Source organism: Equus asinus, chromosome 20, assembly GCF_041296235.1.
Source record: "Equus asinus isolate D_3611 breed Donkey chromosome 20, EquAss-T2T_v2, whole genome shotgun sequence".
Taxonomy (NCBI): domain Eukaryota; kingdom Metazoa; phylum Chordata; class Mammalia; order Perissodactyla; family Equidae; genus Equus; species Equus asinus.
Genome location: NC_091809.1, coordinates 24,302,047 through 24,327,980, shown reverse-complemented (window position 1 = coordinate 24,327,980; position 25,934 = coordinate 24,302,047). Strand labels below are relative to the sequence as shown.

The 25,934-nt window shown below is 41.2% G+C and overlaps 1 protein-coding gene across 8 annotated transcripts in view; it reads left to right on the top strand.

Moving 5' to 3' along the window:
- Positions 1-13,030, top strand: part of LOC106829560 (zinc finger protein 442-like) — a 39,430-nt gene extending 26,400 nt beyond the window's left edge. For 3 of the 8 annotated variants that reach the window (XR_011496185.1, XR_011496187.1, XM_070492123.1), the window contains 4 exons: positions 6,661-6,725; positions 8,373-8,499; positions 8,705-8,765; positions 9,161-13,029. Coding sequence is in view for 2 of the 8 variants with exons in the window: in XM_070492123.1 (XP_070348224.1) it covers positions 6,661-6,725; positions 8,373-8,499; positions 8,705-8,751 (239 nt within the window). In the remaining 6 variants the exon portion in view is untranslated. Of the gene's footprint in view, positions 1-6,639; positions 6,726-8,372; positions 8,500-8,704; positions 8,766-9,160 lie in introns of all 8 variants that reach the window. The other 5 variants (XR_011496186.1, XR_011496188.1, XR_011496184.1 and 2 more) reach the window with 5 other exon arrangements.
- Positions 13,031-25,934: the final 12,904 nt, after the last annotated feature.

Below are 25,934 nucleotides of genomic sequence, written 5' to 3'. Positions count from 1 at the left end.
CGTTAAAGCTCTTTGTCACAGGAGGCGGCCGGCCAGGAGCCTGTGCGGAAGAGAAAGTTTTGATCTGCCAGTCAGACCTCACCCTGCCACGTGTTTGCATCCCAGCCGGCCCTCCCTGCTCCCTTAAGCCTCAGCCCATGCTCTGGATGAAGGAGAAGGTGTTGTCCTCCTGTCCTCCTATCTCCTTGCCAATCGATGGCACAATCAACTGTTTCTTCTTTCAAAGACTGATGTGCCATGGTATCAGCTTTTGCGCACATCAGATGGCGACCCCTTGCTCAGTAATGCTAATAATTTACTGACTTTTTCCCTGAAAGTAATAGATATTTGGGGGTTTCTAGTTGAACTATTAAAAGTACTTTATCATTTTCTTCCCTGTTTTCCATGGAAAAGCAAAGTTTAAGTGACTTTGTTAGATTATTCAAACACTGGGTTTATGTCGCTTAAAATGACAGATTCCAAAGCAGCTCCAGTGTTGAGCAGAGCAACACAGTCAGAGACCCAAGCTAAGGCCCCCCTGGGCCTGCAGAGGGAAGGTCTTGAAGGCCCAGTTGTCCTTCCTGGGGAGCCACCCCCTGCAGGTGTCCTACTGCTCACACCCCCATGGAAGGAGCCTTTGTCCTGAGAGGAGCTGCAGAGCCCTGGAAAGCTAGGGATGGACGTGCTCATGGGGTGAGGAGTGATGCCCTTTCTGAGGTTGTGGTTGTGGTTCTTAGGCCTGGACATTTTAGACATTGTTTGAGTTTTGCACCCACACTGTAGGTGCACTGAGAGTGTAATCTGTGCACAGTGAGAAAGTCTGAAGATCAGGTGTTCCGTCCGTGGACAAAGGGTTCATGAATTTGGAGTTCATGTGGGTCAGAAGCTTAAACTGAATCTGACTGAGAGTTTCCTCCCATGTGAGAATGGGAGCCTGGGGGAGGCAGTGCTTCCATGCTCACAGGAGAGGGAGGGTGTGTGGGGCTCCCAGAGTGCATTTCTGTGGCTGCTCTGGGGTCCCCACCCTCCTTCACCAGGGACTGACCCACTCCAGGGGTTACATCTCAACCAGGAGAGTCTAGACCCCAAGTTTGGGAATATGGTCAACTTTCTGAATGTGAGTTTTCCTTCTGAACGATAGGCAAGCAGGCTGCTTCTATGAGCTGATTTGAATAAATATTCTGTCCTTGGATTCCTTTATGAATTAAAGATTGCTGCCCTTTGATTCTAGTTTCCATTAGCACTTGGGGTTTTAAAATGTAAGTTGAGGGCCTGGCCTGGTGGTGCAGCCGTTAAGTGTGCACGTTCCGCTTCTCGGCGGCCCGGGGTTCACCGGTTTGGATCCCGGGTGCGGACATGGCACTGCTTGGCAAGCCATGCTGTGGCAGGCATCCCACATGTAAAGCAGAGGAAGATGGGCACGGATGTTAGCTCAGGGCCAGCCTTCCTCAGCAAAAAGAGGAGGATTGGCAGCAGTTAGCTCAGGGCTAATCTTCCTCTAAAAAAATAAAAGTTAAAAAAATAATAAAATAAAATAAAGTTGATTGAGAGATATGATGTAAGACAAGAAAATTGTTGAACCTAATAGAAGTTTGGGTCCATTTAGGCAAGAGAGCCTCATGATGTGAGACGGGTGTACCTAAGTTGTCATGTGCGTTTTCCAATTTTAGGTCAGTTTTTGTGTCCATGTTCCTACAAAGCTTTGACATTTAAAAGGCTATATTATTCCTAAGGCAAACGAATTCCTATTTTAATGGATGCGAGGAAGAAGCACTTGAATTTCTATTTTCAGTGATATGAGGAACCAGGTCAAAGCTTATGTAAATCCTGGGAGTTCCTAGTTTATCACAGGGCTTAATTGCAAACGCCTTATGCATTACAATCTGCTACTCCTTCCTAAAAATATTCCCAGTGTGACTATAGTGGAGGGACAGGCTATAATGCCCCTTGTCCTTTTTGCTAGAAAAACATTGGTAAATTTTGTATCGTCTGCTGTTTTATATCCATTAGTGTTTAAAGGATTATATCGGAGTGGTTTCCTATGTAGAGATGTTAAAATTAAGTTAATTTTATAAAGCAGAAGTTAGTTAAAAATAAAGACCAAGCATAAGAAAATATAGTGTATATGAATTTCTCTTATTTTAAATAGATAGTGCATGCAAAGGTCTAAAAATTTCCTAACAGAGGAAACTCACTTAAGGAGACTCCCCGCCTGCTCGTCCTGCCCCGCTCCTCTGCTCTGACTCCAGCCTCCCTCACATGACCAGTGTTGCTCACTGCTTCACCATCCTGTTAGTGCTTCTTTATGTAAAAACAAGCCAGTGTGAATGCCTATTTTCTTCCCTGTTTGTTCTTGTAATGAGTGGCCAGGGTCCACATATTTGCTGTTTGACTTCTGAACACTTAAGCCTCGCCCTCCCTTTTCCCCTGGGCCTTCTTACCTGGACAGGCTGATGAGAAAGCCTGGAGGCTCCTGCACTGTGGGCTGCTGCATGCTGGGCAGCTCCTCCTGTGCGCCGTGCTGCCCTGTGTTGCACTGTTGACCCCACCAAGCCTGGGTTGTAATTGCAGAGGACTCTGAGTTCACAGTTTTGATAATTCTTTGTCCTTGGGAAGCAGGAGTGTGATAATGGCACCATCCTTATTGTAGGCCATGTGCTATGTCTGGGGCAGAATCTGGGTGTTTACAGTGATGGTGAAACTGAGGCTGGGGTTGCCTTGACATTAGGGGATGTGTAGGGTTATGAGGATGATTATGTTCTGTGAATGAGGTAAACCCATTAGATAGCCACTCCTTAAAGAGCAATTATTTCAGAGAGAAAGAAGAGACAGGAAAAAGCAGCCAGTAGGTGTTGAGATTCCATAGGGCTCACCAGGACCCTTAAGTCACTTTGCTGCTGCTGCCACCCCTGCATGCGTTGCAACAAAGATCCTGACCCTCTGGGTTGTAGTGGACAACACCACAGTCTGAGTTTGGACCATTAAAGGGATTATTTCAAACCAGACTTAAGCCCAGGTCCGTTAAACTCTAGAAAGCAACCAGTTGTCATGGAGGCCTCTGACCCTGATGGCAGTGATGTGAGGCTCCCAGAGGAGGACCTTAAGTTGTCCATAGGCTTCTGATGCAAGAAACTGCCCCATGTCCCACATTGTCTGCCATTAGAGCTGCTGTCATCCTCTCATACTGAGATCTGTTAAAAATAGAGGCTCTGAGAAGCGCTCAGCATGTGACCCTCGACAAGGCACCTGTTATGCCTTTGGTGCTGGAAACAGTCCCCTGCCAGCTCAGCCTGGCTACTGACACCTACGTGTGATGTGAAGGAGCCCAGCCCTGGCCGTGCAGCGTATGCCACCTGCTGAGGGGCATCGCCTTTCTTCAGTTCATTGAACAATGCTAGGGTGGTGGAGGAGGCCACCCCTCTCCCAGACACCTTGGTTCCCTGGGTAGTTCCTGGGGATTAATTGAACGCACAGCACTGGGGAGTGCATAGACTTTGATGACAATACACATTTGTACATGATGGAGCTCAGTGGAGAGTTGCTGCTCTTCATTCCTTAATTGGGACATCCCTGATGAAGAACCAAACTTGTGTCACCAGAGGCAACCAAAGAGCAGGCAGTCATCGTACTACTGGCAAAAAGTTGGGATCATCTGCGTATGTTCACAAACACTTGGATGATTGTCTAGGAGATGACCCTTTATGGTAAGGGAACTCTGGGAATCTCTTGACTCAGAGATAATGAAAAGAGAAATCAACATAACCCTTGTGTGTACATTACTAGGTCTACAATACAAGAACCCACTAGGATACTTGTTATCCACCTTGGAGTTCTGCCTCTACTGGTAGTGACCATGGCGCTTTTCAGAGGATACAGTGCTCTGCTCTCCTACAAGGAATTTGATGGAAGTTTCACCTCCCTTATGGGTCTCAGGCTCATAGAGCACCTTTCTGTCCTATTGAAATCAGTTGAATGAAAAATGTCTTGTTTCACTCATCAGGGGTGAATTAGAAAGAGTCTGTCTTCATCTTGTTTTTGAAAGACTCCAGTTTTTTTTAGAACAGTTTGTTTACAGAAAAAGTGATCAAAATTCACAGTTTCCACGTAACCCTTTTCTCTGCTCCTGCAGTTTGCACTGTTTTTTCACTTTCTGTATTACTGTGTGTTACAATTTCTGACCCATATTGATGCATTGCCATGCACAGTGTATATTAGCATTAACTCTTTATGCTATTCAATGTATGAGTTTTGATAAATGTGTAATGACAGATCTATCATTTCTGTATCATGGAGTGTAGTTTCACTTGCCTGAAAATCCTCAGTGCCCAGTCTACTTACTGATTCATCTCTCCTTCCATCCCCCAAGCTCTTCCCAACCAGTAGAGAGCTACTGGCTCATGCTTTTGTCTTTTCCAGAATGTCATGTAGTTGGAATCATACACTACATGCACTACATAGTCTTGCCACGTTGGCTTCTTTACTTGACAATAGGCTTTTAAGGTTCCTCCATGTGTTTTCATGGCTTGATACCTCATTTATTTTTATCACTGCACAGCATTTCATTGTACGGATGCACCAATGATTATTTTTGTGTATTTGACTCTTGAAGGACATCTTGCTTAAAACTCTCTCTTGCCAATTACAAATTAGGTGCCTGTAAACATTCCTGTGTAGGTTTTGTGTGGACATAAGGTTCCAACTCATTTGGAAAAAATCCCCGAGAGCCTTATTTTGGTATCTTACTCTAGGTAGCAACAGTGTATTTTGTTTTTAAAGAAACTTCCTGTCTTCTGCTGTACGTGGACCAAATTCCGTGTCCACCAGCAAAGAGTGAGGATACCTGGAGCTTTGCATCTTTACCGGTATTTGATGCTCTGAGGGTTTTGCACTTCACCCATTTAATAAGTGTTGAATGATACCTCATTGTTGTCCTGTTTGTAATTTCCTAATGACATTTGATGTGAAGCATGTTTTTATATTGCTCTTTTGCTGTCTATATATCTTCTTCAGTGAGCTGTCTGTTAGATCTTTTGCCCGATTTTCTAATTGGGTTGTTATTCTTTGGCTGTTGAGTTTTAAGAGTTCTTTGGATATTTCTGATACCATTCATTTATCTGATGAGCGTTTTACAAAGAATATCTCTTACTCTGTAAATTATGTTTTTATTCTCTTAACGCTGTCTTTCTGAGAGCAGGAGGTTTTAATTTTAATGAAGTAAAATTTTTGTTTTGGTTTTTTTTTTTGGTAGACCCTGGGTTTCGGTTTTGTATCTACAAATTCATCTTGCAACCTGAAGTCATCTAGATTTTCTCTGTTATCTTCTAGGAGTTTATTCCTTTGGCATTTTCCATTTAGATCTGTGACATGTTTTGACTTAGTTTTTGTGAAAGGTGTATGGCCTATGTCTACACGCATTGTGTGTGTGTTTGCATGTGGATATCCATTTTCCCACTTCTTTTTTTTTTTTTTTTTTTAAGATTTTATTTTTTCCTTTTTCTCCCCAAAGCCCCCCGGTACATAGTTGTGTATTCTTCACTGTGGGTTCCTCTAGTTGTGGCATGTGGGACGCTGCCTCAGCGTGGTCTGACGAGCAGTGCCATGTCCGCGCCCAGGATTCGAACCGACAAAACACTGGGCCGCCTGCAGCGGAGCGCGCGAACTTAACCACTCGGCCACGGGGCCAGCCCCCATTTTCCCACTTCTATTTGTTTAAAAAATTTCTTTTTAATCTGCTTTGCTTTTCCTTCTTTATCAAAGATCACTTGAGTATATTTGTGTGGGTCTGTAAGGAAAGCATTGACTCACATATCCTTCAGCCTTGCTGTACTTTTTTATTAATTCTAGGAGTTGTTTCTCTTGTTGTGAATTCTTTTAGATGTTTCACCAAGACAATCATCCCATATGGAAAAAAATGATATGAATTTAGCAACGGATTCATAAAGGTCTTCCATCTCAAGAAGTGGAAGTTCTGCTCTATTACTAGTTTGTCATAAATGAATGTTGGATTTTATCAAATCCTTTTTGATTTTCATTTCCCCCTCCTTTCCTTTTTTGTAGTAGTAATATCTGTCCTCCCTCTTTTCTTTGTTATCTTGACTAGATGTTTATCAGTTTTATTAGTCTTGTCTAAGAACCAGGTTTATTTGTTTTAATTTGCTCCATTGATTTCCCACAATGACATTGATTCCTTTTTAATTTTGGTTATTTCATTTATTGTGCTTACTTTGGACTTTGCTTGCTCTTTCTTGTATTGCTTCTTAAGGTAGATGCTTATATCAATGACTGTAGATCTCTGGTTTTTCCAGTATATTTGTTCACTGGCATAAATTTCCCTCTAGGCACTGCTTTTCCTGCATCCAAGCATCTTTTGTATGTTGTAATTTCATTTCATTTCATTAAGTTCAAAATAAGTTTTCAATTTTCTTGAGACTTCTTTCATCTTACATATTACTTAGAAATGTATTGTTGAATCTCCACATACTTGCGGGTTTCCAACTATCTTGTTATTGACCTCCATATGAATGCCTAGGTGGCGTGAGAGCATATTTTCTATGATTTCTGTTCTTTGAAATTTGTTAAGATGTCCCTTTTTTCCCCAGAGGTTGTTGAATTCTCCAGCTGTTGAACTAGATTCATCTATTTCTGCTTGCATTCTGTCAGCTCCTGTCTTATGTATTTTAGCCCTCTGTCATACACATACACATGAAGGATGGCTGTGCCTGCTTGGAGAACAGACTTCTTCATCAGTATGTAATACCCCTTGTATCTCTGCATTGTCTATAATTCATATACCTATGCCAGCTCTCTTTTGACCTGTGTTGGCATGAGATATTTCTCTCCATCCCTTTACACTACGTCAGTCTGTGTCTTTATATTGAAAATGGGTGTCTTGTAGACAGTATATAATTGTTTGTTTTTTAAAATCTGATATTATGATATCCTTCAATTTTATTGAGAACATTGTTGATTAAAGTTTTTTTGTGTTTTTTTTTTTTGAGGAAGATTAGCCCTGAGCTAACATCCATGCCTATCTTCCTCTACTTTATATGTGGGATGCGTACCACAGCATGGCTTGCCAAACAGTGCCATGTCCGCACCTAGGATCTGAACTGGCGAACCCCGGGCAGCTGAAGCGGAATGTGCAAACTTAACCGCTGCACCACCAGGCCAGCCCCTAAAGTGGTTTTTGATACAGCTGGATTAATATTTAGCACCTCTGTTACTGTTTTTTAATCACTCTTGTTTTTTTTTTTTGTCTTCCACATTTTTCCCATATTCTCTGCCTGAAATAGAGCATTTTATCTGATTCTTTTGTTTCCCTTCTCTTAGCATATCAATTACACATTTTTTAAAAAGCTCTTTTAGTGGTTGCCTTTGAGGTTTCAGTACACATTTGTAACTAACCCACATTTTCTGCCAGATAACTTTATACAACTTCATTGTATGCAAGTACTTCATAACAAACTGTTCACAATTTCCCCTTCCCTGTTCCTTGTGACATTGCTGTCATTTATTTCACTTGTCTTAAGCTTCTGATTACCAAATAAATTTTTGCTAAAATTATTTTAAACAAAGTTATCTGTTCTATTAATTATAAATATATAAAAAATATTTTACCTTCATTTTTTCTTTTTTAATCCTCTACATTTATCATTTACATTCTTTCTGATAAATTTTTGAACATTTCATTCAAAGTGGGTGCACTCATGACAAATTTGCTCAAATTTTGTCTCAGAAAGTCTTAATTTTTACCTTACTTTTGATGGATAATTTTGCTTGACAGAGAATGTATTCAGAAATGTCTTCTTTGTCATTTTCAATATATGCTCTGTCTTTTATTTCTCTGTGGTTTGAATGTGATATTCTTTGGTGTGCCCTTGAGTTTATCATGTTTACTGTTCTCTGAGTTTCTGGAATGTGCAGTTTGCTGGCTATGATTAACTTTAGGCTATTTTGTTGATTATTACTTCTTGTTTCCTCCCTTACTTTCTGTCTTTGTTTTCCTTCAGATATTTCCGTTATGTGTATTTTAATCCTTGTTAAAAGAGTGTTGTCCTAGGCTTCACAGATATTGTTTTCTTTCTTTTTTGTTTCATAATTTTAATATTTTTTTCATTGCATGGCATCTCTGTCATTTTCAAACATGCTTCCGACCCTCCCATTACAGAGAAATATGAAATGTGATCACAGTAAAAATGTGTAAATAATTTCCAAGTGTTCATGATGCTGTTAAATTGATGAGGAAGTGTGTACAGAAAAACAGTTTTCGATGATCACATCATGGAATGTTTGGAGATGACAGAGTCACACATAACCTTCCTAGAATTGGCGTATAGCTCCCCAGTACTTTCAGTCTTATGCATCCTGCTCTACACACATTTGTGATGTTTTAGGACTCAGTGGTCATTGAGGACGTGGCTGTGAACTTCACCCCAGAGGAGTGGCCTTTACTGGATCCTTCACAGAAGAAACTCTACAGAGATGTGATGTGGGAAACCTTCTGGAACTTGGTCTCAGTAGGTAAGAATGCAGACATTCCTTCACTGCATCAATGAGAGAAAAAGTCTTTCCTATCCATCATCATTGTTCCAAGATGTAGAATGTGGAAAGGGAAGATATAGATAAATAAACTAGAAATGGTCATAGCTCATCATGGTCTTCAAATCTAAAGTTTTTTCTACAATGTCCAATAAGTTGGAATCAACTTTCTGGGTCTGCATTTCAGGAAAAACGTGGGAAGATCATGATGTTGAAGATCAGTACAGTAACTAAGTGAGAAAACAAAGGTGAGTCACACTCAGAATAGAAAGCAGTGTCTCACGTGAGAATCCTCGTATGTTATGAAATTTTACAAAGAAGCAAACAAAACAAATAAGCTGTGCTTCAATTTTAGCTATTCTTAGAAAATTTTCACCAAATATACTTTCTAAAATGTGATCTAGAGGTTCAACTTTTGCAGAATAATTCACTTGGAAACAGTTTTAATAAACCCTGGATGTGAATATCACTGGATAATAGCAAGTGTGAGATCCTCTTGTAGAGCATTCAGTATATTCAATTTCCGAGAATTCAGACAAGACAGACAGAAAACCTTAACTTTTCCTGCAAATTATAATAAATATAACAAATATAACATCGTTAATAAAGGAATCATTAATAATGTGCTTCTCATTTTTTACAGAAAGTGTATGATACTGAAACTCTGTGAAAATGAAGAGGGCAGTCAATGTGGAGAAAACCTCAGCAATATTCCAAATCTTGATCTGAAGAAGAAAACTACTGTAGCGATACCGTATAAATATAGTCCATGTGGAAAAGTCTTCATGCATCATTCATCCATGAAATGCTGCATTAGCTGTCTTACTGAATGCAAACCATATGACTATCAAGAATATGGAGAAAAGCCATATAAATGTAAGGAATGTGGGAAAGCTTTCACTTTTCCCAGTGTTCTTCAAAGGCATGAAAGAACTCATACTGGAGAGAAACCCTATGAATGTGAAGAATGTGGGAAAGCCTTTACTGCTTGCATCAACCTTCGATCACACATGATCTTTCACACTGAAGATGGAGCTTATAAATGTAAGGAATGTAAGAAAGTATTTGTTTCTCCTAGTGCATTCCAAATACATGAAAGGAGTCACACTGGAGAGAAACCCTATGAATGTAAAAATTGTGGTCAAGCATTCAGACATCCCAGAACTCTTCGAATGCGTGAAAGACAACTCAGTGGAAAGAAACCCTATAACTGCAAGGAATGTGGGAAAAGCTTTATTGCTCTCAGAAACCTTCGAGTACACATGATCACTCACACTGGAGATAGACATTATAAATGTAGGGAATGTGGAAAAGTTTTCATTCATCCCAGTTCATTTCAGATACATGAAAGCAGCCACACTGGAGAGAAACCCTATGGATGTAGAGAATGTGGGAAAGCCTTCCCTTTGCACACTAAGTTAAAAAAACACAAAAGAATTCACACAAAAGGGACACCCTTTGGATGTGAGGAATGTGATAATGCTTTTATTTCTCTTCGAGTTTTCCAAATACATGAAAGGATTCAAACTAGAGAGAAACTCTATGAATGTATAAAATGCAGTAAAGTATTCTGTTTTCCCAGTTCTCTTTGAGGGCATGAAAGACCTCATACTGGAGAGAAACCCTATGAATGTAAGGAATGTGGGAAAGCCTTTATATCTCCCTCAAGGCTTCGATCACACATGATTTTTCACACTGGAGATGGACCTTATAAATATAAGAAATGTGAGAAACTATTCATTTCTTTCAGTGTATTTCAAGTACATGAAAGGAGTCACACTGGAGACAAACCCTATGAATGTAAAGAATTCAGTAAAGCATTCACTTCTTCCACTGCTCTTCGAAAACATGAAAGAACTCATACTAGAGAGAAACGCTATGAATGTAAAAAGTGCAGTAAAGCATTCACTACTTCCAGTTATCTTCGAAGTCATGAAAGAATTCATACTGGAGAGAAACCCTATGAATGCAAAAAATGCAGTAAAGCATTCACTTCTTCCAGTTATCTTCGAAGTCATGAAAGAACTCATACTAGAGAGAAACCCTATGAATGTAAAAAGTGCAGTAAAGCATTCACTACTTCCGATGCTCTTTGAAGTCATGAAAGAACTCATACTGGAGAGAAACCCTATGAATGTAAAAAATGCAGTAAAGCATTCACTTGTTCCAGTTATCTTCGAAAATATGAACAAACTCACACTGGAGAGAAACCCTATGAATGTAAGGATTGTGGGAAAGCCTTTACAGATCCCTCAAGCCTTTGATCACACAGCATGATTCACACAGGAGCTAGTCCTCATAAATATAAGGAATGTGAGGAAGCATTCATGTATCCCAGATTACTTCAAAGACATGAAAGAAGTCACCCTAGAGAGAAAACCTATGCATGTAAAGAACATGGGAAAGCCTTCAGTTCGCATCAAAGCTTCTAAATACATAAAAGAAATCATACTGGATAGAAACCATATGAATGTGCAAAATGTAGTGAAGCATTTGGTTTTCCCAGTTCTCTTTGAAGATATGAAAGAACTCATGCTGGAGAGAAACCTATGAATGATAGGAAAGTGGGAAAACCTTTATTTTTCATGCAAACTTTTGAGGATGTGGGAGAATGCACGCTAGAGGAAACAACATATGTAATGAATGTGGGAAAGCCTTTTGTCATCCCAGTTCTTAGTGAAGGCATAAAGAGTCAGTTGATTAAAATGTCTTGAATGGGGGCCGGTCTGGTGGCACAGCGGTTAAGTTCGCATGTTCCACTTCTTGGTGGCCCGGGGTTCGCCAGTTTGGATCCCAGGTGTGGACATGGCACCACTTGGCACACCGTGCTGTGGTAGGCGTCCCACATAGAAAGTAGAGGAAGATGGGCACGGATGTCAGCTCAGGGCCAGGCTTCCTCAGCAAAAAGAGGAGGACTGGCAGTAGTTACCTCAGGGCTAATCTTCCTCAAAAAAAAAAAAAAAAAGCACTGAATGTAAACAATATGGGAAAGTCTTCAAATGTCTTACACCATTATATGTGAAATTCTCACCAAAAAGAAATATAAATATAAGTCATATGAGAAAGCTTCATGGAAATTAATTTGTGTAGGCTGTTCTAGAAAACATGACAGAGTTGTTATGAAGTTTGTAAATATATTGTGTTTACCAAGCATCTTTCTTAAAGTGCAACATTTGATTGTGGATTTCTATTAAGAACTTTCAGAAATGAATATTGACGTGAGATAATTCTGCAAGTCATCCTTCACCAACAGTATATAAGATTACTAAGTATTGGTTTTTCCTTAAATCAACTAATAATATTTTCTCTTCAACTTTTTTATAAATATTCGTTTTTCTGTATTTAGAGGCCATTCAAAAATGACAGTTTGTTGGCATTTTCTTACTGTCCTTGTATTGCAGTTCCTGGATATGCCTAATCCATTGTGTATATTGTTTAATAAAGAGCAAAATTAATTACCAGTCTTCCTTGTTTTAATGTTAACTTATGTATTGCAGGAGTGTCGTTCAAATGGGCACCACAAGAGGGTTCTTTTTGATGATGGCACATTTTCCATTTTTTGGTGGCAGGATTACTATACATTTGTGAAAATTCAGAAGTATACATAATTTTATGTATTTATATAGTTAATAGAAAATGAATAATGGAATCACTTTCATATGTTAGGAGAATGTTAAACTCTTCTGACCCTTGATTCTTATGCATTCAGCACTTCTTTCTAGCCTGCAGCATCCTTCTTGGGAAGATTGCAGGACTGAGAAGAAGGACTCAGTCCTCAACAGGCCTTTCTTGCAACCCTGTCTTAACTGGATGAAACACACCGTAGGGCTGCACCTGCCCTCAGCTCATTCTCAGAACAGGAGTGAAGTGAGAGGGCTCCCAGACTCTGTCCTTGAGTTTAAATCAGGTTCCTGGACAGGTCTGTAGAAATACTGTGGTTCTGAAACAAAAAGGCGTCTCTCAAGTGAGATCTGTCTGGGGACATCCTCATTCGTGTGCCTCAGCATCAGTTCTTTCCCTTATTATCCATAGAGCATTTCCAGCTCTTCATTTCCCTCCTCAAGCCTACTTGTGCCTGAGTATCTGGAGACATCTTCAGAAATCCATGCAGATCCCACTTTGGAAAATTCCCCTGAGACAATGCCAGGGGCCTGTGGGCTGAGAGGGTCACAGAAACAGTGATAGAACCCATGTCATGGGCACATTCTATGAACAACAGCTGTTCCAGATTTATCAGCTCTGCTTATTTGTTCAGCTACTTAAAAGTGACTGACTTTGAATGAGGAAACGAATGGCTCTAGAATTTCTCAGATTAAGTCCCTCCACTCGAGTCTCCATCCCATGCCCCTCTCCCATAGAGGTTGTAGCAGCCTCCCAGTATGCGTCCAAGAGTCTCCAGACCTCCCACAGTGGACATCAATTGCCCAAGGCATTCTACCAGAAACTTCCCATCCAGTGCTGCACACAATTAGAGAAGCCACTAATGGAGTCTTTTTGTAAATGGATGCTGTCCCAGGCCCTGAGCGGATGATCCTCCACAGCCAGCTTCCCTTTTTTTTTTTTTTCTTTTTTTTTAAAGATTTTATTTTTTTCCTTTTTCTCCCCAAAGCCCCCTCGTACATAGTTGTATATTCTTTGTTGTGGGTCCTTCCAGTTGTGGCATGTGGGACGCTGCCACAGCGTGGTTTGATGAGCAGTGCCATGTCCGCGCCCAGGATTCGAACCAATGAAACACTGGGCCGCCTGCAGCGGAGCGCACGAACCTAACCACTCTGCAACGGGGCCAGCCCCCAGCTTCCCTTTTTGCCTTGGGTCGTGAATGCAGGACCCCTCAAGTTAGGTAACCAGAGGCCTCGTCATTGAAGAGATGGGTACTTACAGCATAGAGCCAAAAATGGCGCTTCTGGCATATCACCCTACGGGAGGGAGTGTGTTCCCCTCTTCTCTGATTGATGTAGTACATTCTGGAGGAGGGCCCCTCCTTTTTAGACACATTGGCCACTTTGGCAGTGACTTAGGAGCACGTGAATGACCCGGGAGTTCTTATACTTTATGCACAGTGTGCTCCACCGCACCTGATGGGGTCTACTATGGAGCTGTGGATCAGAGCAAACAGGCCCTCCCTGATCACAGACTGGATCGGATGGATTAGTCAAAGGCCAGGTAATTGTGCCAGCTATAGAGAATCCCCTGGCCAAGAATCAGACTCATCTGCACAATTTTATAGATTCTTTGCCCACTGCCACTGATCTAGCTGTCTCATCCCACCAGTAGCAACACCTCCTTACCCAAGGTCACGTCCTGTGCCATCAAGAACTCTGGGATAGCTTGCCTCACATACCCAAGTACAAATCAAATCCTTGCTCTGCACACGTTACACCTCAGTCTGCAGGGGCTTATTTCATTGCTCAGGGTGATAAATTCACTCAGATTTCTGAGACACATACTGCCATCTCAGACCTAATGGCATTAATCTTGGCCCAGGGGCCCCTGTAACACAAAATCTTTAAGAGGCCTCTAACCTAAAGATATAGGCAAAATTTGAAGGACTCCCCCTCCTACTATGGAGAACTTAGTCAGTGACCAATGCACTTGGTGTGAAAAAAACGTGTCACGGGTAATATAATCCATGCGTGTTAAGTTCAGGTGGAGGAGGGGTCCCTATAGCTGATGGCAGATGGACTTCGTCGGGCTGCGCACCCCCTCTGCTGGGCTGCTTGCTACGCTCAGACTATGGTAGGACCTTTTATAGACAAATTACTCCTGTAATTTCTGAAGCCAGAATCAAGGACTCACCAAGACACTGGAAATTATTGATATTACCAACTAATGTCTCAAAATATAAAACGATGGGCTCTTGAGAAAGGCATTCAATGGATCTTGTACCTCTCACGACCCAGGCTGCAGCGCTCTTAGGATGGCTGAGGCTTACTTAGACAAACCTTGCTCTCTTCTAAATAGATGTTCCTGCTGTTGGAGTTACATTCAATCCCCAGACTGTGGGGCTTATGACTTTGTTCTGATCATCAGAGTTACTGGCTCCTTGTGAGTAGAGCCTTTCTATACTAGACATGAATGTCAGAACGGTCACTCCTACAGGTCTTTGGTTTACTGTAATCGTGCCCCCTGGCCACCACTCTCATATCCCACTCCTGGGTCTTCCTCCTACATCGCCTGTAGTCTGTGCCCTGTGTGTTAGTATTTCATTTTAGGCACCTGCCTTCAAAACCCCTTCCCTCCATTCAGCACAAATGTGCTGTTTTCCTACCATTACCATGCTCCTTGTCATGGGAGTCACTGGTACTGACCTCGGCACACGTGATGTCACTCAACAAACACATCCTAAATGCCAATCAAGAACTGTCCAGAACACTGAAAATACTTGCAACAGACACAGCTAGTGTTTGAGATGTTTTCCCTGAAGGAAAACCCCCTGGCAGCCATGTAGCTGATGACTACTTGGGTTTGGACTATTTATTAACCAGCCAGGGAGAGCTCTGTTCCCTAAAAGTGCTGCTTGCTGCATGTGGGCAGGCTGCACGGGCAGGGGACCATCAAGAACACAACAAATTAACGCTACTAGAATATTTGAAGAGTTTTGGAGCCACACTGACACACTTTCCGGGATCTCTCCAACAGCCTTGGATAACTGGATTCAAATAGTTTCTGAGGCTTTGTGATCCTAATTCTAATTTCTTGTGCTTTCACATGACTTTTCAATTAATATTCCAGTTCATGTAATGAGATAGGTCATTCAGTCAGTAAGCCTCAGGAATGAACTTTAATAAAGACACCGACCTCATTTTTACCATTTGAGTGTTCATCAGCTTTAGGTACCTGCTCACCCTGTCTGGCCCACAGTGTGACAATGGGTAAATAAGTCAGTGTGGTTGACACATGCCCCTTTTCTTTTGGTGCCAATGGTTAGGAGGGTCAAATTTTGAAAGCCTGCAGCCTCTACCCCCACACACATTAAAAGTTCTGGCCATTCTCCCTTGCACAAGCCAACGCAACCTGCTTAGCCTTGCCCTGCTCTCCTGAGAAAGTACCTGTGAGTATTAAACATGTTTCTATTAACTTGATGCCTCTGGCAACATAGTCTTTGCATCCAATCCTATTTTAGGTAAGGTGTTAATCCTGCCCCCAAAAGGGCAATGATAAAACAGAAGTAACCAATGGAAAGTGTCTTTTGGGTGACAGGTATTCAGGGTAGGGAATTTCTTTTTTTAATTTTATTTTTCCTTTTTCCTCCCCAAAGCCTCCCAGCACATAGTTGTGTATTTTCAGTTGTGGCTCCTCCTAGTTGTGGCATGTGGGACGCTGCCTCAGCATGGCCTGATGGGCAGTGCCACGTCCGTGCCCAGGATCCGAACCGGTGAAACCCTGGGCCGCTGAAGTAGAGCAGGTGAACTTAACCACTGGGCCACGAGGCCGGCCCCAGGTTAGGGAATTTAGGGAATTTTTATGACATGAGGAAATGAACTCCGAATACAGAGAGATTCCAGTATGATAATGTTTGTAGATGCATTAGTCACAAGAGAAAAACTAGACCACCTACGTGGCTCTAGTAGAATCAACAAATGAAAATAGAATAGTGTCACAAGGGAAAATACAGCAATGGAAGTGAATGGATGGTTTCTGTTCTGATATGTAAAGAGCTCTGAGTGATCATCTGATCTTCACAACAAGAAAAAAACAGAACAGCCTGAAAAGCAACACCTCTTCTTAGAACCAAGAGAGATTTGAGATTCAGGGCAAACCAACGCTCCCCAAATGCGAGACCAGCAAATACAGAGTATTACCACTAACCTGCACAAAAACCACAGGAGCCAGCAACCTCTAGGAACACATCGACTGTTCTGGATGAATTTCCTGGAGACCCAGCTTAGACTAGCTTGAGATTCAAAAGTTTTAGGGACTCCATGTGCTGGCCCCGTGGTCAAGTGGTTAAGTTCGCGTGCTCCGCTGCAGGCGGCCCAGTGTTTCGTTGGTTCGAATCCTGGGCGCGGACATGGCACTGCTCATCAAACCACGCTGAGGCGGCGTCCCACATGCCACAACTAGAGGGACCCACAGCGGAGAATATGCAACTATGTACCGGGGGGCTTTGGGGAGAAAAAGGAAAAAAAATAAAGTCTTTAAAAAAAAAGTTTTAGGGACTCCAGTCTTAGGGAACCCCCCAAATGTATGTCGTTTTCCACCAGAGCCCAAGGAAGTTCTTATTGTGAAAACTGGAAAAAATGGTCTTATGCTTCATGCAGGAAATGGTGAGAAAACATTTTTATGTAACACACAACATTCTGTGCTCTGTAACTTAGGCCATCCCTCAGATCTAATTTGACAAAACCTTATCTGATTGGGGAAAGAGCAGTCAGACAACTCCCAGGCCCTTCAGGATTTCTGTCTGACAAAAGGGGAGGAATAAATGCTAAGAATTTGTTCTCAAGTTCATAGCTCAGGGATTCTGTCCCATAAAAACTTTACAGGTTTAGTCATAGCAAGAAGACCATTTTCCCATCCTAATACCTTCCCACATATCAACAGGGCTCCAGTATAAAAACTGGGTTAAAACAGGATTGCAAGACACAGACTACTTAAGATTGACTTTCTAGGGAAACCCAAAGACGCCAGGAAGAAAAATACAGGGACACTTGTATGCAGCATATGGGGTCATAAGAGAGAAGTTTATAGCAATAAACATCTGTATTAAAAAAAGATACCAAGTTAACAAGGGAACTAGAAAAAGAACAACAAACTAAACCCAAAGCCCAAAATGATGCACTGAAAACTACAAAACATGGTCAAAAGAAATTAGGAAATGTATAAATAAATGGGAAAATATCCTAGTTTCATGATTTTCAGGACTTAACATTGTTGAGCTGGCACGGCTGCACACAGTCATCTGGAGATTCCAGGCAATCCTATCATAATCTCAGCTGTACACTTCGTAGAAACTTGCGACCTGTTTCATAAATTCTATGGAATTGCAAGGGAACCAGAATAGCCAAACCAATCTGGAAAAAGAAACACAAAGTAACAGGACTACCATTTCTGGGTTTCAAAACAAAAGTAATCCAGATAGTGTGGTACTGACACAGGGATAGACATAGAAATTTGTGGAAGATTGAGATTTGAGAAGTAAACCCCCACATTTATGGTCAACAGTTCTTTGACAAAAGTACCAAAAGTGAGGAAAGAATATTCTTTTCATAAATTAGTGATGGGCCAACTGGACAGCCATAGGCAAAAGAAGGAGATTATATCCTTAAAACACACAACATACAATGACTTACCAAAGAATTAAAGATGAGAGTAAAAGTATAACAAAAGTATATAAAACATAGAAAAAACTCCTGACATTGGATTTGGCAAAAATATGTCAGATATGACACCAAGAGCAATAATGGGAAAATAAGAGGGAATTAGGACTTGTGTAGTATGGATTAGTACTGTGGTACTAATCTTATGGGACCACTGTGGTGTAAGCCAGTCGTTGACCTAAGCTTCATTATGTGGGGCATGACTGTGCATAGATTATATCTCAATAAAGCTGTTCATTTATGTAAATAAATGCATTAAGAGCTTTGCAATGCAGAAAGAGTTTCACAATGCACTCTCTTAGGCTTCTTAGAATTTCCAGGTTAATTAACACATCCATCACCTGACATACTTACTTTGTGTGTCTGTGATGAAAATGCTTCATCCACTGTCCTAGTTTACACATATCAAGTCATCAGGTTGAAATGTTTAAATATAGACACTATTATTAGTCAATTGTATGTCAGTAAAGCTGGGGGGAAAAGTTTCTAGGTGCATACCATATTTACATAACAATTTAGTTTTCTTATATCAGTGACATTAGGAATCAATTGCCTTAGGGATATTATAGGCATTTACATTTCGAACTTCTCTAGGGACAAAGGCAAAAAGTGATCGAAAATAAATGTCCTTCCAGTGTAAAACATAAACTCGAGAATTTAATGAACACATCTCACAGCTTGTGGTCGGTCTGAAAAGAGTCCCTGCGCCCAGCTAGGGCTGCCAGGTTCCTACTTCCCACCGGAGCCACGGGTCCTGGGATTCTTTATGTTAAGAACCAAACGAGTAGCGGTAGGGTGGGGAAGGGTGGAAGGCTGAACGCTGGGAAGGAGAAAAAGTCAAAATGGAGCCACATTCTTTATTACAGATGGTGAGGTCACATTTAAGTGTCTGCGTTTCTAAACAAGGGTTAGGGTTCCATGAGTGGCATCGCAGTCTCTTACCCCATGCCCCTGAGCCCTACAGGGGCTTGTTCCCGTGTGCCCTGGCCTGGGCCACCTTCTTGTCTGTACTTGCTCCTTCTTGAAACTGAATCAGGAATTCCCCGTCACACCTGTTACCACGCATTCATAAAGAGGTGGGGTAAACAACAGGGTCAGACCCAGGCCTGGAAAAAATTCTCTTTAAATGTAAATAATTCAGGTGGTGACAGGTCAGGACCCACTGGCTGAAGCTGGTTCAGCTGAGCCAGGCGTCTTCCTGCTCACTGCCACTCAGGGTTGAGGGGGCGTGGCATGTAGAAACTGTCCAATCAGGGGAGCCACTGGGACAGGTGGGTGGGGCGATGCACAAGCATGGAAGTCCCTTTTCTCAGGCCTCACTGGGAATTGTAGGTCATCTGCCCTAAATGGTCCCTGGTGGCTCTGCCACAGCTTCTGTCACCCTGTGATCTCCACTGGTCATGGGAGTCATAGGAAGGTGTTTAAAGGATTAAGTCTTGGAGTGGTTTCCTATGTAGAAAAGTAAAATTTAATTTTAAGAAGCAAAAGTTAAGTAAAAATAATGATTAAGCCTAGGAAAATATGTGTGTATAAATTTCTCTCCTTATGTTAAATGAATAATGCATGTGAAGGTTAAAACAATTCCTAAGAGAGGAAATTCACTTAAAGAGACTCCCATCCTGCAAGTCCTGCCCCACTCCTCTGCTCTGACTCCAACCTCCCTCTCATGACCAGTTTTGATCACTGCTTCACCATCCTGTTGGTGTTTTTTTACGTAAAAACACGCCCGTGCAAATGCCTATTTTTCTTACCCTTCTTTGTTCTTGTAATGTCTTAGGGATCTACATATTTAACTATGGAAAACTGAAGCCTCCCCCTCCCTTTTCCCCTGGGCCTTCTTACCTGGACAGGGTGATGAGAAAGCCTGGAGGCTCCTGCACTGTGGGCTGCTGCTTGCTGGGCAGCTCCTCCTGTGTGCCGTGCTGCCCTGTGTTGCACTGTTGACCCCACCAAGCCTGGGTTCTGTGTACAGAGGACTCTGAGTTGGCAGTTTCCATAATTCCTTGTCCTTTGGGAGCAGGAGGATGAGAATGGGCCGTCATTACAGTGGTTCTGGGTCAGTGTCTTTGGTGGAAACTGTGTGTTTAGAATGAAAGTGTGACTGAGGCTGTGTTTGTCCTCATATTTGGGGTGTGTCTTGGGGGTTAGCGGAATAACTGCCTTGTGAATGAGTTGAGCCCATCAGATGGTCACTCCTTAAAGAGTAGTTATTGCAGAGGAAAGAGAAGAGACAGGGAAAGGCAGCCAGTAGACGGAGTGTGGTGTCCACACTCCTAACACCAGAGGGCTCACCAGGCCCCTTCAGTGCCTCTGCTGCTGCCCCTGCCTCTACTGCCACAAAGACCCTGACCTTTGGCAGCATAGGGGACAACAGTTATGGCACCTGTGTGACACAGCCAAGGGATTAAGCAAACTGGATTTAAGCCTGCAGTCTTTAAACTTTATGAACCAACTGGTTGTTGTGCTGGAGGATCATAACTCTGACGGCACTGATGTGAGGCCCTCTGGAAGAACAATGTATAAATACCAGGGTACAGAGGACACCTCATGCCCCAAAGTATATCCAGTGACCTGAAATACAGAACAGGGAAGAACAGCAGAGAGGGAGCAAGAGGAAAAAGGTACTGAAAGCAGGTCCACAATGTGACCCAAATGGAAATCCAAAATACACTAAAAGAATTTTCACAACAACAATGATAAAAGAGTGCTCCTTGGCTTTTGAGCCTCCAAAACATAGGTTTTGAATCATGTTCCCATCTCCTGTGATGCAATAATTCACAACACTTCACGCAGTTACTCAATGCTGGGTCTCAAATTACAGTTACACCTGGCTGGGGTCTCAGTAAATTTAAGCAAAGGACCCGTGATCTCAGGGAAGTTACTGAGTATAACGCAGAGGCCAGATTGCTATACTTCACCTTAACCAGCAGAACTCTTTGCCAGGCCTCCCAGCCAGGACCCATTGTCCCAAAATATCCCACCGTGAGCAGGAAAGCTCTGAATCCATAATTCATAAATTAAAATTCAGTTAAATCAAGTCTTCACTCCTTCCAAACTGGCTTCCCAAAATGGGGCTCCATGGTCCCTACCCCTTAGTTCAATTAGCTAACATGGCCCAGTGCGAACCGAACAGAGCCTTCAAGGACTGAACACTGTTGTAAGAAACCTGCTTAGGGAGAAGTGATTATCCCCAGGGTTTCTAATTTGAGCAGCTGAATTTGGCCTGTTCTTAAATCTGAACTGCATCTACCTTGTGCCAGGGTCCCAGGTATGACATTACATTAATGACATTCTCCTTTGTGGACACTCATTTCATGTTCAGGACATATATTGAATAAAGGGGCTCACAAACTGTGATGGGCCATTGCCCTACACACTGTATGCGGTCCTGACACCTTGGTTGCATTTAGGGAAAATGCAAATCAAAACTACACTAAGATATCACCTTACACTTGTGAGAATGGCTATAATCACCAACACAAAAAATAAAAAATGTTGGAGAGGGTGTGGAGAAAAGAGAAGCCTCATACACTGCTGGCAGGAGTGCAAATTGGTGCAGCCACTGTGGAAAACAGTATGGAGATTTCTCAAAAAACTGAAAATAGAACTACCATATGAGCCAGCTATCCCACTACTGGCTATTTATGCAAAGAACCTGAAATCAACAATTCAAAGAGACATGTGCACCCCTATGTTCACTGCAGCATTATTCACAATAGCCAAGATGTGGAAGCAACCTAGTGCCCATCAACTGATGATTGGGTAAAGAAGATATGGTGTATACATATGGAATGGAATACTACTCAGCCATAAAAAATGACAGACTCATCCCATTTGCAGCAACATGGATGGACCTTGAGGGTATTATTTTAAGTGAAATAAGCCAGAGAAAGACAGACACTGTGTGATTTCACTCATATGTGGAAGATAAACACATGGACAAAGAGAACTATTTAGTGGTTACCAGGGTGAAGGGGGTGGGGGGAGGGCACAAAGGGTGAGGGGGTGCACCTATATGGTGACTGATAAATAATATACCACCGAAATTTCACTATGTTGTAAACTATCATAACCTCAATTAAAAAAATAAAACCTGACAGTACAAGTGCTGCGGGCGATGAGGAGCAAGTGGAACTCGCACCCTGCTGGGGGAGCGCAAAACGGCCGAGCTTCTCTGGAAAACAGTTGGGCCATTTCTTCTAAGTTAAACACACACCTACCATATTACCCAGCAGTCCCACTCCTAAGACTTTATTCACCCCAGCAAAATGAAAACTTATGTTCACAAAAAAGCCTAAAAGTGAAGGTTTACAGCAATTTCATTCACAGTTGCCCCAAACCGGAAACAATCCCCACATCCTTCAGTTGATGACTAACAAAGGAAGTGTGGTTCAGCCACACTCCATGGAATACTGGTCAGCGATGGAGAGGAATGCAGACGAATCTCAAGATGCTAAGTGAAGGAAGCCAGACCCGGAAGCCTCCATACTGTACAATTCCATTTCTCTGACATCCTGGAAAAGGCAAACCCATAGGGAGGAGACCAGCTTAGTGGGGGCGAGGGGTCAGGGGTGGGGGAGGGTGCACCTACAAAGGGGAAGCCCAGGGCTCTGGAGAGGGGAGAATGGTCTGTACCTGGCTCATGGTGGAGGTAACACAACTGCATGCATTTGTCAAAACTCAAAGAACTGTACCCCAAAAAGTGTGAATTTTATTGTATATAAATTTAACATTTTTAAATTAAAAAAATTATTTAGTAAAGAGAAGGCCATGACCTTCCTGACATCATTGTTTATTTCAGTTATCCATAAGCTTTTCATTACCAAATACATTGTTGCTACTATTTTTAAAAAAGTGTCTTGAGTTATATTAATAAGAAATATCAAAGATAATTTACTTTCATTTGTTCCTTTTCTGATCCTCCACCTTTATCATTTACATTCTTTCTGATGAATTTTTGAACATTTTATTAACAGTACATGTACGAAAGACAAACTCCCTCTGTTTTTGTCTCAGAAATTTCTTATTTTTTCTTTACTTTCGAAGGATAATTTTGCTCGACAGAATTCTAGGAGAGTGGTTTTTTAATTTTAAAGGTTTAAATATTTTACTCCACTCTGTTTTTGGTTCTATGGTTTCTGAAAAGAAGTCTGATTGAATCTAATCTTTGTTTTTCTATAACTGAGATCTGCTTTCTCCTCTGGCATCTTTCAATGTATTTACTTTGTCTTTGATCTTTGTCTAAATGAATACAGTGTACTTGGGTGTGCATTTTTAGTGTTTTTTATGTTTAGTGTTTTCTAGCTTCCTAGATCTACAATTGTCGTCTATTATTAATTTTAGGAAATTTCAGTGATTGTAACTTATTTCTTCTGTTTCTTTCTGTCATTCTTTTCCTTTAGGTATTCCCATTTTGTGTATTTTATTTTGTTTTATTTATTTAATTGAGGTCATATTAGCTTATAACTGTGTAAATTTCAGGTATACATTATTATATATCAGTTTCTGTATAGACTGCATCATGTTCACCATCAGTGGTCTACTTTTTATCTATCACCATACATATGTGCCCTTTGCCCCTTTCACCCTCCTCTCACCCCCTTTCCTTCTGGTAACCATTAATCTGTTCTCTTTATCCATGTGTTTATCTTCCATATATGAGTGAAATCAGATGTTTGTCCTACTCTGCCTGGTTTATTTCACTCAGCATAATACTCTCAAGGTTCGTCTATGTTGTGGGAAGTGGCATGATTTTGTCTTTTTTTATAGCTGAGTAGTATTCTGTTGTGTATATATATATATACCTCATTTTCCTTATCCATTAATCCATTGATGAGCACTTGTGTTGATTCCACATCTTGGTGATTGTGAGTAATGCTGCAATGAAGACAGGGATGCATAAATCTCTTTGAATTGTTGATTTCAAGTTCTTTGGGTAAATACCCAGTAGTGGGTTGGCTCGATCATATGGTATTTCTATTTTTAATTGTTGGGAAATCTCCATAATGTTTTCCATAGCACCTGCACCAATTGCAATCCCACCAGCAGTGTATAGAGTTTCCCTTTCTTCCACATCCTCTCCAACATTTGTTATTTCCTGTCTTGTAAATTTTAGCCATTCTAATAAGTGTAAGGTAAAATCTCATTGTAAGTTTGATTTGCATTTCCCTAATAATTAGTGACGTTGAACATCTTTTATGTGCCTGTTGGCCATCTGTATATCTTCTTTTGTAAAACTGTCTATTCAGGTGCCAGCCCCGTGGCCAAGTGGTTAAGTTCACGCGCTCTGCTTTGGTGGCCCAGAGTTTCACTGGTTCCGATCCTGGGCACGGACACGGCACCACTCGTCAGGCCATGGTGAGGCAGCATCCCACATGCCACAACTAGAAGGGCCCACAACTAAAATACACAACTATCTACTGGGGGGGGGGGGTTGGGGAGAAAAAGCAGAAAAAAAAATGTCTATTCATATCACCTGCCCATTTTTTGATCTGTTGTGTTTTTGTTGTTGAGTTGTATGAGTTCTTTATATATTTTGGAATTTAAACCCTTGGTGAATATATGATTTGCAAATATTTTCTCCTTTTTGGTGGGTTGTCTCTTTGTTTTGTTCATGATTTCCTTTGGTCTGCAGAAGGTTTTTAATCTGATGTAGTCCCATTTATTTATCTTTTCTTTTGTTTCCCTTGCCTAGTAGACGTGGTATTCAAAAAGATGCTGCTAAGACTGATGTCCAAGAGTGTCCTGCCTATATTTTCTTCTAGGAGTTTTATGGTTTCACATCTTACTTTCAAGTCTTTAATCTATTTTGAGTTGATTTTTGTGGATGGTGTGAGATAATGGTCTCCTTTCATTCTTTTGCATGAGGCTGTCCAGTTTTCCCAACACCATTTATTGAAGAGACTTTCCTTTCTCCATTGCATGTCTTTGTCTCCTTTGTAGAAGATTAGCTGTCCACAGATGTGTAGTTTATTTCTGGGCTCTCAATTCTGTTCCACTGATCTGGGTGTCTGGTTTTCTGCCAGTGCCATGCTGTTTTGATTACTATAGCTTTGTAGTATATTTTGAAGTCTGGATTCTGATACCTCCAGCTTTGTTCTTTTTCTCAGGATTGCTTTGGCTTTTCGGGATATTTTGTTGTTCCATACAAATTTTAGGATTCTTTGTTCTATTTCCATGGAGAACGTCATTGGGATTCTGGCTGAGATTTCACTGAATCCATAGATTGCTTTAGGTAATATGAACATTTTAACTGTTTATTCTTTGACTCCATTAGCATGGAATATCTTTTCATTTCTTTATGTCTTCATATTTTTCCTTATAACAATATAATAGTATCATAGTTTTCAGTGTATAGGTCTTTTACCTCCTTGGCTTAATTTATTCCTAGATATTTTATTCCTTTTTTTTTTGCAATGGTAACTGAGATTGTGTTCTTGACTTATCTTTCTGCTAGCTCAATATTAGTGTAAAGAAATGCAACTGATTTTTGTATGTTGATTCTGTACCCTACAACTTTCCTGTCGTTCTTCATTTTTTCTAATAGTTTTCTGGTGGATTCATTAGGGTTTTCTATATATAGAATCACGTCATCTACCAATAGTGACAGTTTCACTTATTTCTTTCCAATATGAATCCCTTTAATTTCTTCTAATTTCCTAATTGCTCTGGCCAAAACTTCCAGTACTATGTTGAATAAGAGTGGTGGGAGTGGATACCCTTGTCTTGTTCCTGTACTCAGAGGGATGGCTTTCAGTTTTTCCCCATTGAGTATGATGTTGGCTGTGGGTTTGTCATATATGGCCTCTACCATGTTGAGGCACTTTCCTTCTTTACCCATTTTGTTGAGAATTTTTATCATAAATGGATGTTTTATCTTCTCAAATGTTTTCTCTGTGTCTATTAAGATGACCATGTGATTTTTATTCCTCATTTTTTAAATGTGGTGTATCATACTGATTGATTTGCAGATGTTGAACCTTCCCTACATCCTGGAATAAATACCACGTGATTATGGTGTATGATCCTTTTATTGTATTGTTGTATTCAATTTGCTAATAGTTTGTTGAGGATTTTTGCATCTATGTTCATCAGGAA